This window comes from Ictidomys tridecemlineatus, chromosome 8, assembly GCF_052094955.1.
Source record: "Ictidomys tridecemlineatus isolate mIctTri1 chromosome 8, mIctTri1.hap1, whole genome shotgun sequence".
NCBI lineage: Eukaryota > Metazoa > Chordata > Mammalia > Rodentia > Sciuridae > Ictidomys > Ictidomys tridecemlineatus.
Genome location: NC_135484.1, coordinates 114,921,638 through 114,938,013, shown reverse-complemented (window position 1 = coordinate 114,938,013; position 16,376 = coordinate 114,921,638). Strand labels below are relative to the sequence as shown.

Sequence of the window (16,376 nt, the reverse complement as noted above, 5' to 3'; positions counted from 1 at the left end):
TAGGTTATTAAATAATTTGTTTATTGTACTGCATTTATTAAGAAAACAGACAATGCACTCAGTAGAAAGAATAAAAATGTATCAGGGCTTTATTTTTAACAGCAAATAGAAATCCTTTCCTGGGATCATAGTAATTTGACAGTATTATGATTAAGCTCAATAAGTTTGTGAAGTACTTAGAAGATCAAGTTCTACAGCTGCCACTTTCCAGATCTTCTAATTTATCTGGCTCTTTAAATAGTAGGGGGGGAAAAGCCCTTATTTGCTGGGAAACATTTACAAAGTTACATGTTCTTTCTCCTATTAAAATTTCCCATCAATTGTTAAAAAGGGGCCTTCTGTTCGCTTTTTGGTTATTTCACCAGAATTCCTGAATTCTACAATTGATTTTACAATGTAGAAGAGATTTCAGGTAAGTCTGCTATTGCTTTAGATGTAAATATAGTTGAAAATCGAAAGTGGATTAGAACTGCTGAAGGATTTCCCTGCCGTTGTTTGATACAAGTTCTTTATTCTTGATATGTGCATAGACATGACTTAAAATTCTTTCTACAGGAACATGTCTGATTTCAGGAGTAACCAATCAAGGATCCGATGAGTAGCTGGATAGTTCCTCAGAGTAATATGGTTATGGGTTAAATGGATTGCATAATGACATTTTTTCCTTTGTCATTGTTGGTGAGTAAATGACTGAAACAATCTTCCATATAAAAAGGCGGATGTCCGACATTTTCATAGGTTGCTTGCTAGTAGAACCTTGAGTTGCACCTCCTTGACTTTCTGCAAATTAGAGTTCTAAAGCCACTTCTGGAGAATGCTGTAATCCCCAAGGCCTACTTGGTCCATGCTGAATAAGTGGCTTGACCCCAATCCTCCCTCTTTTGCTGCTCATATTAACCAAGGAATATGTGATGTTTAGGGCAAGTCTAGGAGAGGTCAATCCTAAAATAAAATTCACAAAGCCTTTTCAAATTGAGAAAAAAAAAAAAAAAGCCTCAAGTACATTTCAATCATCTCAAAATCGCAGTTAAAAACTTACATTATGCAAGGAAATAGCAGCAGAGAATGGTTAATCTTACAAAACCAACAGGGGGGAAAAAAAAGAAGCCATTGAAAAAGTGCCATCCCAACCTTCCCCTTGGTTCCTTCCTCCAGGGTTTTATTAGAGACCCCATGCATCTGAGAAACGAGAACAGCAAAGACACAGGGAAACTGCTCAAAGCCAGAACTTTGGGCAAGGTAAAGAAAAAGCTATAAATAAAAGTAGAGAACTATTTGGTAAAGAATCAGAACTCTAAGGCATTTTCTCTTTAAATGGGAAAGCTCTGAAACTCAGATCTTGTTTCTAGTCACCCTGATCCTTTAGTTATAGGGCAATAAACTCAAGTACAATGAGTCAGGTGCCAGATAGGAATTTAAAAAAAAAAAAAAAAAAAAACCAAACACACCAACCAAACCCAAAAATGTTAACTGCCCATCAAAGTAAATTCTGCTCTTAGGGTAACAGAAGACATATAGGAAAGGGCTACTTGCAGAACATCTGAGGTTTTCAAGAAATTGTTAACACAATGGTTCCATTTCTGTTTACATTTAAAAATCAGAAGATTTGAGGATCTTGGAGTTATTAAAGGATGAAAGGAATATGACAGTGCTTTGAATTGTGATAATATGGTACCCAAATTTGGTGTTTATACAGCTCATTTAAAAAGGTAGTAGATTAAAAGTCGCAGGGAAAATAACATAGAAAACAACAGAAACAATCCAGGTAGATGATGCAGCCTGGATACAGCAAGTTTAATGTCTCTGCTGTACACAGAATGAACACCCTTTCCCTCCTCATCCTTATGCTGGCAATAGGATATTCACTAGAAAATTTGACTCGTAGAGTCCATGAATAAAAAGATGGGCTCATATATCTTAAAGGCTCTTTTTAAAAAGGGTTATTATAATTTGAAGGATGCTGTAATGGAAAGGCAAAGGTATAGGCCAAGAGGCTGTTCACATTTTTAGTCCATTAGTCTTTGGCAGAGCCCTACCAAGGCCAAATTCACCTAGGATGCAGAATGGCTGTGGGGACCTCCACAGGTTCAAGTGAGCAAACCCAAATGAACATGTTGGATTAAAGAATAAAAAAAGACGAAGAAAAATCTAGAAACCCTTGAAGAAAGAGCTTTGCCCTGAAAAGAGAAGAGGGAAATGCTTGGAAGGGAGTGGGTGGGGGGTGGTCAGTGTGGTGATCTCTGCTGCAGTGCTGGGCAGGGACTTAGGAGTTGAGCCAAGGATGCCGGAGACACTCGGCAGCAGTGGCTCTCTTCTCAGGGATGAGCTCCAACATGGGCAGTAAGAAATCTGTGAAGCCAGCTGCCTCTTCCTGAGACCACTCATACTTCTCCACTAGAACTTCAAAAAGGCCCCAGGGTTTCAGCTTCGTGATGTGTTTCAGGTCACCTGTGGTGAAGACAGTACAAAAGAAACTGACCAACATTGACAAGTGACAATGTGACAATCCAGGAACCAATCCAGGTAGTCTACAAAGAATCATTCAAAAAGCACTTCTCTAATCTTGAAATGAAGTGCTTCTATTTTTCATAAGGTACTAAAAATTTAAGACGATTTGTTTTCTCCCCTCAGGTTTGTTTTGGTCCCAGTCAAACTGGATACATCTCAACAAAAACTAGTTATTCACTAAATGTCTGTATACTCATATATCCAGGTCTACACATTAAGAACAATTTGCTTGTACTCTTTCTTTTGGCAGTACTGGGAATCAGACTGAGGGCCTCACACATGCTAAGGCAAGTACTCGACCGCTGAGCCACACCCCTACTTCTTTTTAATTTTTCTTATTTTGAGATAGGGTCTCCCTAAGTCACCCAGGCTGGCCTTGAACTCATGATCCTCCTGCCTCAGCCTCCTCAGTAGCTGGCATTACGGGTGTGTGCCACTATACCCAATTTGAGCTAAGAAAAAGTACAAACAAGTCTAGAAAATATTGGTTCTAGGAAATGTTGCTGTAAAACAAATGTGATTTTAAAATAAGGAGCTAATACCATGGCAACATGTATAAAAAGCAGCAAAACTAAAAGAACATACCTGACACAGATTTCACATATAGCAGCATCATACTAAAACTTCAATCTAATTAATTGCTTCTTTGAAGTGACACTTTCTTTGCAATACTGGAGATCAAACCCTGGGCCTCGTGTGTGATAGGCAAGTATTCACCAATGAGCTACACATGCAACCTTGAAGTGGCAATGTTTTAAAGATATTTTGTCTATTTGGGAGATGGAGGCCTTACTACGTGGTACCCAAGCTGGCCTCAAAATCCTGGGCTCAAGTGATCCTCCTACTTTAGCCTCCTGTGAAGCTGGGATTACAGGCATGTACCAATGCACTCAGCTGAAGTGACAATTTAGAAAGTATAGTCAATTATCAATGACTTATTAAAGTAAGTGCTACTAAACACTTTTTCATATATGACACTTACTTGGAGTCTTTTCTGTGGGCAGAGAGTTGCCTGTTCAATTACATTTGCATACCTTAATCTTACTTTGCATACAAGGAAGAACCCTTACAAGCATTTCCCCATTTTCATGCCCAAAAAATTGTGTAAGAAAGAATGATGATTCTGAGAATGCTTCCTGTCAAGGGTTGAGAAAAATAATTTTTCTAAGCATTTGAGTAGCAGTTGTGATGAAAAGGAGAACCACGACACGATGTAGAAAAACAGGCCAGACAGTTTTCTAGATCCTTCTAGATTAGCTTTTCATATTTCAGTTTTATTAGGAATGCATAAGAGATACATGATCAAGTCAAAAGTTTAAAGTGAGAGTCTTATCTGTTTCTTTCATTAATATGTAATAACAAATTATGACACTAAAAAAGTACTAAATCAGTTTGTACGGCTAACCCACAAGGTGTCTGGGTGATTGTGTTAGGCATCACTGGGATACAAAGATGACTGAGATGTAGTTCCGACTCCTAAGAAGCTTAAACCAAACCACTTGGCCTTTGGTAGAGGCAGTTTGTAAACAGAACACCAGCAAAAATTTGTCCATTTCCCAGCAGTGCTGCAGTAGAAGTAATCATATATTAACTAATTTAACAGAAAGAATAAATTATTATCTTCCCTAAGTAGAAATCAGCTAGTGGAAAAGCTGAGATTGGATACTCAGCTTTATCTCTCCTTTTGACTATTTCACCCCTCTGCTAAATCACAGATTAGCATTCAAGGTAGGCTAACCATTTTGTAGGGTAGTGGAAATATGTAACCAGCAGTACTTACCTTTTCGTTTTTAAGTATTTTTGCCCCCTTAATGTCTGGGAACAAACACATTTGTTTTACCTTTTTTGGTGAAAAATTCCTTGGAATATTTTCCTGCCACAATGAGCTTGCGAGGCACCTTCCCCAGAAGTTCTATGATCAATGCAATGTGATCTGTATGTTTCAAACATTTCAAGAGGGGGGAAAAAAAGACATACATAACAGGAGTAACAAATGCAGCTCTATACACTGGCAGAAAGAGTAGCATGCACACCTCTTTGTAAAGCATTTCAGCTTGCTTTCTGTCCTAAATGGGAAGAGGTGGACTCTATCCATCTAATGGAGAATCCAGAATATCATAAAAACATTGGGTACCCACTCCAGTGGGACCTGAGTGATAACTAAAAACAGTCTTGGTGTGAATGCTCTGTTTCCTGAAGTTGTATCCCTGGGGCCTAGATGGAAACTCATTTTAGCAATACTACCTCTGCGATTGAAGAAGTCCTGTGAATATTTCCCACTGAGGGCAAAGCGTCTTGGAATTCTGCCTATCAGCTCTATAATGTGCGCAATGTGGTCTAAAATAGAAGGGTAAGAAGAACAGGATGAAGGACAAATTGTTAAAGAGATTTTTTTTTTTATGAATAGCTTTTTCAAGGACTACGTGTTTAAAGTAACTACAAGTAAAACCAATGATATTCAAGGCAAGACTGGGAAGGCCAGGCATTTTTTCAGGTGGCTGGTTACCTGATCATAGCTGGCAAGTCTCTTTCTGGATCTCACAGACTATCTATAACTTTATGCTTTTTAGTTTGTCTCTATATAGGTTTAGGTAGGTTCTTCAGGTAAGGTTAAAACAAAATGCCAATTTGCTTTAGGAATTTAGAACTGTTATTTATTTGTAACACTATTCTGGGCTTTAAGGACTAAAACATCACCTTATCTAGGAATGTTCACGACAAAGCCCTCACATATGACTGAGTATTTATAGTCACCCTAAAAAAACAGGCTAAGATTAATGCCACATTTTAAAGGTGGAACTTCAGAGACTAAATGGCCTACTTAAAGTTTGAGAGCTAAAAGAGCTAAAACTAAAATGACAACTCATATCTTGTCTTATCTAACCCAGAGCTTTTCTCCCCCCAACCCCCGCCCAAAATCACTTTTAAATTAGCACAAACGTTTTAAAGAATATAGCTACTTGACTGCAGGCTACTAATATGTCCTAGAGTGAGCACTGCCAGGAGGTGGGCAGATTGCTAGCAGGGATGGTAAGCTGGTACTAGCCAGTAATTAACTCATCTAGTTATTTGGATGTCACTATAATGAAAAGAAAAAAAAATCAGCTGTCCTACTGTTCTCATTCTTCAAGAGACAGAAACTAAGAATATGAAGAGATTTAATAGCCCAATGGCTCATAACTAGAAAAACACTTTTATAAATATCATAACATGTTAGAGACAACAATATTATCTGGAAATCTTGAAAGTCTCAAGTTTTATCTGTTTCTCCTATTAAAGATCTACTGGTGTCATTTAAAAAGGATTTTACATTGATCAATTTACTACAACCTCTGAGCAGTTTTGACTGAGTTTATGGTCTGGTTATTAAGTACCTGGCTGTCAAAAAATTTTGCCTAAAATTTCTGCCAATTTTAGGCAAAACCTGCAAATAAATGTCTTTGTATGTATACTTTAACAACAACCAAAGTGAAAATACAAATGAATGAATAGCTTATAGTTTCTTTTATGCACTAGTTCTATACCATGGAATTATTTTTCCCTTGGAATTGTTATTTAGTTCCAGCAACCTATCTCTTGCATTTTAATTAATCACAGGATTGACATATCAATATGCAAAATTATCAAGTATTACCCCAGGAGTTAGGTCTGTGGAATGTAATAATAAGCGGATACTCTATTTTAGGCCCCAGTATAGCATGACTATTAACAAACTATACATACACAGTCGGGATTAAGGTTGTTTTTTTTTTTTTCTGCTCTTATGGGGCAAACTGCAGTAGAATAGAACAGAAAGGCAAGGCTTTGACCTAACAATTATCAGTATTGACTTGTATAGGAGGAAATAAGTTACAATCTAAATATCTAGGCAAGATGGTTTTCTCTCATCAGATTTTTCTCACATACATATTTCAATTTTTCAGGTTCATAACTTAAGGTACCACTCAATATGATGTTAGCCAGTATGTGTATTCTGTACTAAATACTAGTATTAATAAAGACTCTAGGAAAGTAAAGAGAAAAAAAAATTACTTCCCTAGAAATAGATAATAAGGCTTTTAAAAAACACTGTTTGTTAACGTATAACATACAACTTACAACTCAGAGGAGGGGGAAAAAAAAAAAGACAAGGAAAGAACAGGGGAGAAAAGTGGGTACATGGGCAATTATTGTAGTATTTTCTTACAAAGGACACACATTTTAAGAAAGTATCCAAACTACACCAATCAAAACAGGTAGCTGGCTATGGGAATTAACACATCTCTTCCCAACTGGGCTTTGTTAGAAATATCAGCAGGCTGTACTAACACTGCCTATTAAAAGCTGAGGGGACCACACTAAGGAACAGAGAACATTCTTGGTTTCATAGAACATAAAAATGTGATTTCCCAAAACCTGGAGGAAAGCATAGCCAGTGAAGCACATGTTCTTCCCACTGGGCTGTGCTAAGTAAGTACTCCCTTAAACTAACCCTCATTAAACCTGCAAACAAAACAAACATTAATTGAAGAGTATAAAAAAAACATTAATCATTTTTTTCTCTTTAGTGCTAGGAACTGAACTCAGAGTATAGGGCACGCTAGTAAGTGCTCTACCACCGAGCCATATCCCTAGTCCCTCCACCCCTATCACCTTTTTTTTTTTTGGTACCAGAGATTGAACCCAGGGGCACTAGCTACTAGGTCACATATCCAGCTCTTTTTATATTTTACTTAGAGACAGGATCTTGCTGAGTTGTATGGGGCCTCACTAAACTGCTGAGGCTGGCTTTGAACTCACTATCCTCTTGTCTTAGCTTCCTGAGCCACTGGGATTATAGGTGTGTGCCACTGTGCCCAACTTCTAACCATTTTTTTCACTCAGCTTATTAACTCATCTAGTTATTTGGATGTCACCACCAAAAATCAGACTCAAATACAATGTCTGCTTCCTTAGCCTCATGGATGAAGCAAACAAGTGGGGGCTTTCCTTACAGGGTACTGAAAAATTTACGATCATTTTGTTTTGTTTTTAAGTGGCATTCTAAACATGAATATCATTTAAAAAGAAAAATTAAAGCTTTATATTTCAGAAAAGTGAAAAGTATCATAGAATTTATGTAAATAGGATGGTATCTATAGTCAAGTAGTGTTTCTAGATGAAGATTATTGACTTCCAAATAAAGTTGAAGGCACAGCTGAGAACAGGTTTATGAACAGGTATATTTAAACTGGGTAAAGAACAAGTCACAGACCTACAAAGAAAGGTAACTGGATGTTGAATAAAAAACTACTTGTCAAAATAAAATTTTCATTTTACCAGTTGTGGCCTTATGCCAACCATCCGTTTACAGCTTTTTAGTATCTTTTATAAAATACCTAGTATATCTAGTATCTAATATGAAATATTTCTTAAATTTCTATCTTTTGTGGTCTTATACATACTTGGCACACTAACAAGATTACTAGGGCAAATGATATTAGCCACATGTGGAAAGTAAACTGCCATGCACAGACAAATTTGGCTAAGGGGACTCACCTTCATCTCGAGTGTACTCTTCCCCTGAATGAGGTTCAAACAAATAGTCACCTGTGGCCAGTTCAAAGGCCTAAGAAAAAGAGGATAGTATACAAAGCATTAAAGAGGGCTTTTGGTAAATGCTTATTGCTATTTGACTCAAGAAATTTTATTCTTGGAAAAAATCTATAGATGACCATTTTTTAAAAAATGTCTTAAAATTACTCCTAAAGAACTTTTCTTCCACACCTGTATCTTAATAAAATGGAAAAAAAAAAAAGAGAAAATTATCTGGACTGATGTTCCACAGGGAAAAAATAAGGAACAACAACAATAACAAAAAACCAAACAAGAAAAAACAAAAAAATAATCAAGCAGGGAATGAGGGAGGTTGGGAATCTTGAAGGTCTCAGGTACAAAGTCACATATAAGAGAAAGTCTAGTATTCTACTGCCCAGTAGGGTAACTATAATTAACAATAACACATTGTTACATAGTATATTTCAAAATAGCTATCGGAGATGACTCTAAATATTCTTTTATGGTGCTGAGGATTGAACCCAAGGCCTCATGCATGCAAGGCAAGCACTCTACCAACTGAGCTATATCCCCAGACCACTCTGAATATTCTTTTTTTTTTTTTTTAATTTTTTTTTTTTTAAAGAGAGAGTGAGAGAGGAGAGAGAGAGAGAAATTTTTAATATTTATTTTTTAGTTCTCGGTGGACACAACATCTTTTGTTGGTATGTGGTGCTGAGGATCGAACCGGGGTCGCACGCATGCCAGGCGAGCGCGCTACCGCTGAGCCACATCCCCAGCCCTCTGAATATTCTTAATACACAGAAATTATAAATGAAGTGAGGGATATGCCAGTAACTCAAATTTGATTATTATACACTGTATATAGAAACAACACACTGTACCCATAAAAATGAACGACTGACACCTAATAATTGTGCATTTTATGGGGTACAGTGTGTGTTTCTATATATACATACACACATACATATCTGTTGTTTCAATTATTATGTGTCAGGGGGAAAAAAAACAGCAATTCAGTCCTCCTGAGTTTCATTTTTGGTTAGGAAAGGACATACCTGAATATTAAGGTAATTCTAACTCACTAAATTGTTCATAAGAGCAGGTGTTTTTTACATTATAATTTTACATGGCTAGAAACTGAATTCTGTACCCTAAATCGAAATCAAGTACTCACATATTTCTACCAATGACTCTTTAGTCACTGATAAAAAGTTTATTCTTAACTTTTGTGTGGAAAATACTCCCTAAATAGTCTCAGATGGAATTTCCAATTTCTAGGTCTACGGAAACTCAGAAAAAGTTAAAATGTCAAGGGTATAGGGAGTCCCTCTATTTTATGTAACCAGTAGAGGTCAGCATTCACAACTAGGAAAAGAAAGGCACATATCTCCTGTGAACTGAAAACCTTTTGCAAAACATTGAGAGGTTTTTAAGAGATGAATTCTTTTGGAATGTCAAGCAGTACGTAAAGGACAGCACACCTGGATAATGAGGTTACGTGAACTTTTCACTGATTACAAATGGATTTTTCAAAAAATAACTATCACACTAGCAGTTTCTTAAAATGGCATTACTTATGTGAAAGTACAGTTATAAGCTAACAGCAGACATAGGTCAATTTTGATTGAGTCAATGGTACTAAGATAATCTCAACTGAGGGGCAAGCCAAGTGTATGGTGGTACACATATGGTGGGTACTGTAATCCCAGCAACTTGGGAAGCTGAGGCAGAAGGATCATAAGTTTGAGGTCAGCATGGGCAACTCAGAGACCCTATTTCAAAATAAACAATAAAAGGGGCTGGTGATGTAGTGTTAGAGCAACCATGGGTTCAATCCCAAGAAAAAGAAAAAGGACTGAGGGGTGAATTTATTCACATTCTCAAATTAGACCCAGTTTAGGTCTTGATGGCTCACCAGTATCAGTTTCATGACAGTATCAATTTCAAGACAGCCTTTCTCAAAATTACTTGAGTGAGGTTAACTACAAGTTTCAAGACAGTTCTAGGAATCAACTACTTGTCTCCATAATGTCAGGAATGCAATGGTGTCTTGTTAGGCATTACTTGTTTTAGCAGTTCATTATAAAACTAAGTCACACCAACAGAACAGATACCTGTTCTACCTTGTATAACCTAAGGGTTATAGTCTAAAATTGGCACAGAAACAAAAATTTCTGAAACCAGTACTTTTGCAAAATCTCAAGTCTCCTACAGTAAATATAGTGGAATTAAAGTTAAAAAAATAGATATGATGTTATTTAGAGTGCTTAATGGGGCCTGGGGGTGTAGCTCAGTGGTGGACTATATACTTAGCAGCTGAAAGGCCCTAAGTTCAATGGACAAAATAAACAGAAATAAAATTTAAAAATAAAAAATGACACATACTAAAACTTATGGCATATAGCAAAAACAGTCCTAAGAAAAAGTTTATAGCAATAAATGCCTACATTAAATAAGAAAGATTTCAAATAATAATATATTTACTCAGAAAGCTAGAAAAAGAACAAAAAATTATGCTCAAAGTTAGGAGAGGTAAGGAAATAATAAACACTAAAGCAGAAATAAATGAAAGACTATAAAAAATAATATAAAAATGAACAAAACTAAAAGCTGGCTTTAAAAAAATAGATCACAAAATTGACAAATCTTTAGCTAGACTAAGGGGAAAAAAGAGAAGGCTCTTGGGCTGGGGATATAGCTTAGTTAGTAGAGTGCTTGCCTTGCGTGCACAAGGCCCTGGGTTCAATGCCCAGCACCCTCCCCAACCAAAAGAGAGAAGGCTCAAAATAAGGGAAAGAAGAAACATTTAACAACTGATACCACAGAAATACAAAGGGCCATAAGTGACTACTATGAATAATTTATATACCAATAAACTGGATAACTCAGAAGTGGGTGAATCCTTAGATACATAAAACCTACAAAGACTGAATCATCAAGAAATACAAAACCTGAAACAGACCAGTAACAAGTAAGAACAATGAATCAGTAACAAAAGAGTTTTTCCCATCAAAGAAACACCCAAAACCTGATGGCTTTATTGCTGAAGTCTAGAAAACATTAAAAGAAACAATACTAGTCCTCCTTAAACTCTGAAGCAGAGGGAATATATTCAAACTCCTTTTATGAGGCCAGCATTGTCCTGATACCAAACCCAGAACAGGGACATTACCAGAAAGAAAATTACAGACCAATATCCTTGGGGAACATATATGCAAAATTCTTCAAGAAAATATTACTGGGCTGGGGATGTTTCTCAGTGGCATAGCACTTGCCTAGCCCATGTAAGGCCCTGAGTTTTATCCCCGGCACTGAAAAGAACTAATCAAGATGCCAAAATACTACCAAACTGAATTTGAGAGCAAATTAGAAAGATCACACATGGGGCTGGGATTGTGGCTCAGCAGTAGAGCGCTTACTTAGCATGGGCGGGACCCAGGTTCGATCCTCAGCACAACATAAAAATAAAGAAATCATCTACACCTAAAAAAAAAACAAACAAAGATCATCACCATATTCCGGGGATGCGTGGATGGTTCGACAAAGACAAATAAATGTGAATCAACACATTAATAGAACAAAGGACAAAAACCAATTAGATGAAGAAAAAAATGTGACATCCATTCATGATAAAAAAGTATCATCAAATTAGGTACAAGAGGAATGTAACACAAGAGCATAAAGGCCACATATGAGAAACCACAGTTAACATTATGTGTGTGTGTGTGTGTGTGTGTGTGTGTGTGTTTGTGTGTGTATCTCCATCCCTAAAGACTCCAAATTCAGTAAAATTACAGGATTTAAAATCAATACACAGAAATCAGTAGTATTTCTATCCAACAATAACAATGAACTATCTGAGAAGGAAATCATGAGAGGGGCTGAGGCTGTAGTTGAGTGGCAGAGCGCTTGCCTAGCATGTGTGAAGCACTGGGTTTGATCTTCAGCACCACATAAAAATAAACAAATAAAATAAAGGCAGCTGTCCATCTACAAGAACCAACAAATAAATAGAAAGATAGATAAATAAACCATGAGAACAATTCCACTTAAAAAAGAAACACTGTACACTAAAAACTTTAAAATGTTGACAGTTACAGTAATTAAAACAACACAGATGGGGCTGGGGATATAGCTCAGTTACAGACCACTGGATCATAATGGTCAGGAGGTTATGTTGAGACAAGACCTATACAGGTAGAAGGAGAAAGACTAAGAGGTAAGAGGGAGCTTAATGTGACTAAAGAAAAAAAAATTGACTAAAATAGATGCAATTCAAGAATTTAAAACAGGAAAATAACATGATTTGATTAATACTGAAGATCACTCAGACTAGGCACAGTGGCACATTACCTGTAATCCCATGGGAGGCTGAGAAGGGAGAATCGTGAGTTCAAAGCCAGCCTCAGCAACAGTGTGGCACTGTTTTATTTAGAGATGCTGTCTCTAAATAAAATATAAAATAGGGCTGGGGATGTGGCTCAGTGGTTGAGGGTCCCTGAGTTCAATCCCTAGTACCACCTCCCCCCAAAAGATCACTCAGGCTATTATGAGAGATTGTACCCCAAAGAGAGAAAAACAGAAGCTAATAAAGAAGAGGCCACTGTAGTGGTCTATGTATTTAACAATGATGACTTGACATAATGGGTTAATGGAAAAGGTAAGAAGTGACTGGTACTGGATATATATTAGAGGTAGAACTTGCAGATGAACTAGGTGTATAGAGCAAAAGGAGAAAAGAATTAAGAATTAACCTAAAAGTTTTGGATTTGAGCTTTTTAAGTGGGTGAACAAAGGGTCATTTACAAAAACTGAATATGTGGATCAAATCTTTTGATCTAAAAATTTAAATTTGAGCTGCTTATTAGATATTCAAATGGAGTTGCCCAGGATATAGTTGGACACAAAAAAACAGATGAAATATAGAGGTGAGACTGGAGATGTCATGGAATCTTCCAGGAAAATAGAAAAAGGCCAAGAACCAAGTCTTTTTTTTTTCTCCCCTTAGTAGGGAAAGTCAATAGACTTAAGTCTGACATTAATTGGTACAAACACAAGCTAAACAATAAGGATAAGATACTGCTATAGATTTGGAATTAAACTTTTGATAACTTTGATAATATATTCTAACATACAACTATGTGAACTGACTTGTTGAAGCTATTCATGATCAAAAGAAGACTACCTTGCCCCAGGGATCTAGGGTCCTCCTTCTTAATTGTGTGCTATTTGCAGGGTCTACAATGAAAATGCAGGACCTATAATCAACCAACTATGACTCTATCATCCTTGGAGAGCAAATGTTTGCTTCTCTCAATTCCCCTGGCTTCCTTCCCTATTAAAAATTGCCATGTTCTTCCCCTTCACTAATAGCAATGTCTGGGAATCCAAATACCCCTGCTTACATTAGCTACAAAGATCTTCTCTCTACCTGTGAGAGAAGTAAGAAGAAGATTTTTTTTTTTTTGTACTAGGGATTGAATTCAGGGGCACTCGACCACTAAGCCACTTCCCTAGCCCAATTTTGTATTTTATTTAGAGACAGGGTCTCACTGAGTTGTTTAGCATCTTAGATTATTAGGCTGGCTTTGAACTTGTGATTTTCCTGTCTCAGCCACCCGAGCTGCTGGGATTACAGGTGTGTGCCACTGCGCCCAGTTGAGATATTCTATTAAAATATATATATATATATATATAAAAATATATATATATATATATAAGTTGTAGATGGACACAATATCTTTATGTATGTATGTATGTATGTATGTGGTGCTGAGGATTGAACCCAATGCCTCATGCATGCAAGACAAATGTTCAACCACTGAGCTGCATGCAACCTCAGTCCCAAGTATTCTATTTTTTTAAACATGTTATAATATCTGTTTATCAGAAAACTGGCAGTGGCAGCAATAGTAACAACAGAAATAGCAAACCCATGGCTTCATATGTATGAGATATGAAAATAACTCAAAATATTACTCATTAAAATGGTATTGTATCCCTACCACCATGACTTATTGCTGCAGAATAAAGGTGACCATCATTGGTGAAATATAAATAACTATTGAGTAATGTGGTCATTTGTTTTGCTTTTTCATTCAGGCAGCTCAGGTTAGGGATGGGGATGACAGGAAAAACTTTATGGATCAAATACATCACTTTTGGATTCTGATAGCTTAGGGCCTTTTAGCAGCCTTAGAGTTCACAACATAAAATAGAATGAAACCCTTTTTCCATTTCCCAGAGCCATTCCCTTGCTTAATAAAACATGTCAGGGGAAATAAAGTTATATTCTCTAGTTTTTTCCCCGTAAACATACCAGTAGTTAGTCAGATGTAACTTCAGGGATAGATAAAAATACGCAATTTTCCTTACTATGTATAGGCACATTCAGTTTCCCACCAATTCTGTCCCGAATTTCAGAGATAAGATTTGAAAACCAAGACAAAACAAAAAACAAAAATAACAACAACAACAATAAAACAGCTACAAGAAAAGATCTTACTGGAAACTATAAACTTTTTTCCGAATAGCTGAAGGGGAAAGGATGTTTAAAAGACAGCAAGGAAGAATTTCATCCTGCCAGTGATCTTCCTCTATGCCCTGAGAGATTGTTAATTCTTAATGTTTTTCACAGATATTTTGTCCTGACCCTTTATATAAATGCCCTTCTAACTTTATCTCCATCAATAATGTGGAAGGCAATTTCTGGACTTGTTTTTTAGGCTCTCAGAAAGGGTCAGAACCTTTTTATCAACTAATTGCATTTGATGATCCATCGATCCAGCACTTCTGAAATTATGAGATTTATACTTATTTAGTATATGACAAATTTAAGGCAACATTTCCTATATTTATTGGCAGAATGAGAGAAATTTAGGGAAAAAAAGTAGGGCTAAAGTTTTCATGATATTGATTCATAAGTGCTTTCCATCCCTTGGTCAAGAAAATTGTAGCATTTAATTGCATCCTTTACCTTACTACTAGTACTACTATTACTTCTTCTTTTTAACATTTTCATGGTTTTAACTCTACCATTTTGGGTATTGGGGATTGAACCCAGAGGTGCTTTACCTGAGTTACACACCCAGACTTTTAAAATTTATTTTTGAGATAGGAGCTTCCTAAGTTATTGAGGCTGGCCTCAAATTGCAGTCCTCCTGGCTTAGCCTTCTGAGTTGCTGGAATTAAAAGCGTACATATCACACCTGGCAACTTTTACTACTTTTTTTTTTTTTTAATTTTTTTGTAGTTTTAGAAGGACAGAATGGCTTTATTTGTTTATTTTTATGTGGTGCTGAAGATCGAACCCAGTGCCTCACGCATGCTAAGCAAGCATGCTGCTATTGAGCTACAGCCCTAGCCTCAACTTTTACTATTTTTGAAAACCAAGTTTTTCATGGATGAAAGTAATCTGACTTGAAAGAAGTTGAAGCTTCCAATCTATCCTTCCTGAAGTGAGTTTTGTATGCTTCTGTTCATTCATTTGATGGTTTACAAATATTAAGCCCTGTGATATAAAAAATACATCGGTCTTTGTCCTAGTTTCCTGGGAGGGGACCTTTAGCTTTGGAATTCCCAAGTGGGCCTCCTGGACCTTACCTAAATTTATGGTATGGCAGACCCCTAGATAGTTTACGTATGGCAGGCCCCTAGATAGTTTTAGAATGGAGGCTGGAAATGTTGGGAAGACAGACCATTTGACTAATGGGTTGGGGCTTTCTGCACTCTCAACCTTAGAATCCATCCATGAGGAATGGAGATCGTATTCCAAGGCATAGCCAATGGTTCAATCATGCCCAATTAATGAAATCTCATGTTTGGCACCCGCTCACTTCATCCTATGTCTCATCTTGATTTTGTATCCTTTACCATAAAACTGTTTTCTGAAGGGGTAAAGAGAATCCCTGAATTTATTGTAGCCAGTTGGCCTGAAGAGCAGGTGACTTGTGGACACTTGGCTTGAGGCAGGAGTCTGAAATAAGGGCAGTCTTATGGATAACTATGCCCTTAACCTGTCAAGTCTACAAGAACTCCAGGTAGTTATCATCAGAACTGCACTGCAAGTACCCACAGAAAACATGCTAGCCACATATAACCAACATTATTCTCTTCAGCATGGGGTTTATAACTTTGTGAAAGAGAAGTACATAAATAAATAGGACAAACAGTGATAAAAGATCTCAAAGAGTATACTCCATTTCAGGAAATGATAAAATACCTTTTAATGTAAGTCTATTTGTGGGAAATTTTTAATATCAATTAAATCTGACTACTTGAGTAGTTGCTTGTTAGGGACAAAGACACAACTTATGAATCTATGTCTGATT

At 36.7% G+C, this 16,376-nt stretch overlaps 1 protein-coding gene across 5 annotated transcripts in view; it reads right to left on the bottom strand.

The window, feature by feature from the left end:
* The window catches only part of Srpk1 (SRSF protein kinase 1), a 68,414-nt gene continuing 52,038 nt past the window's right edge, over positions 1 to 16,376 (bottom strand). For 2 of the 5 annotated variants that reach the window (XM_078020125.1, XM_021721959.3), the window contains 4 exons: positions 8,026 to 8,095; positions 4,753 to 4,845; positions 4,349 to 4,441; positions 1 to 2,448 (listed from right to left, as the gene is read on the bottom strand). In XM_078020125.1, coding sequence (XP_077876251.1) covers positions 2,264 to 2,448; positions 4,349 to 4,441; positions 4,753 to 4,845; positions 8,026 to 8,095 — 441 coding nt within the window. In that variant the 3' untranslated portion in view covers positions 1 to 2,263. Of the gene's footprint in view, positions 2,449 to 4,348; positions 4,846 to 8,025; positions 8,096 to 16,376 lie in introns of those variants that run through there. The other 3 variants (XM_040282559.2, XM_005318768.5, XM_078020124.1) reach the window with 3 other exon arrangements.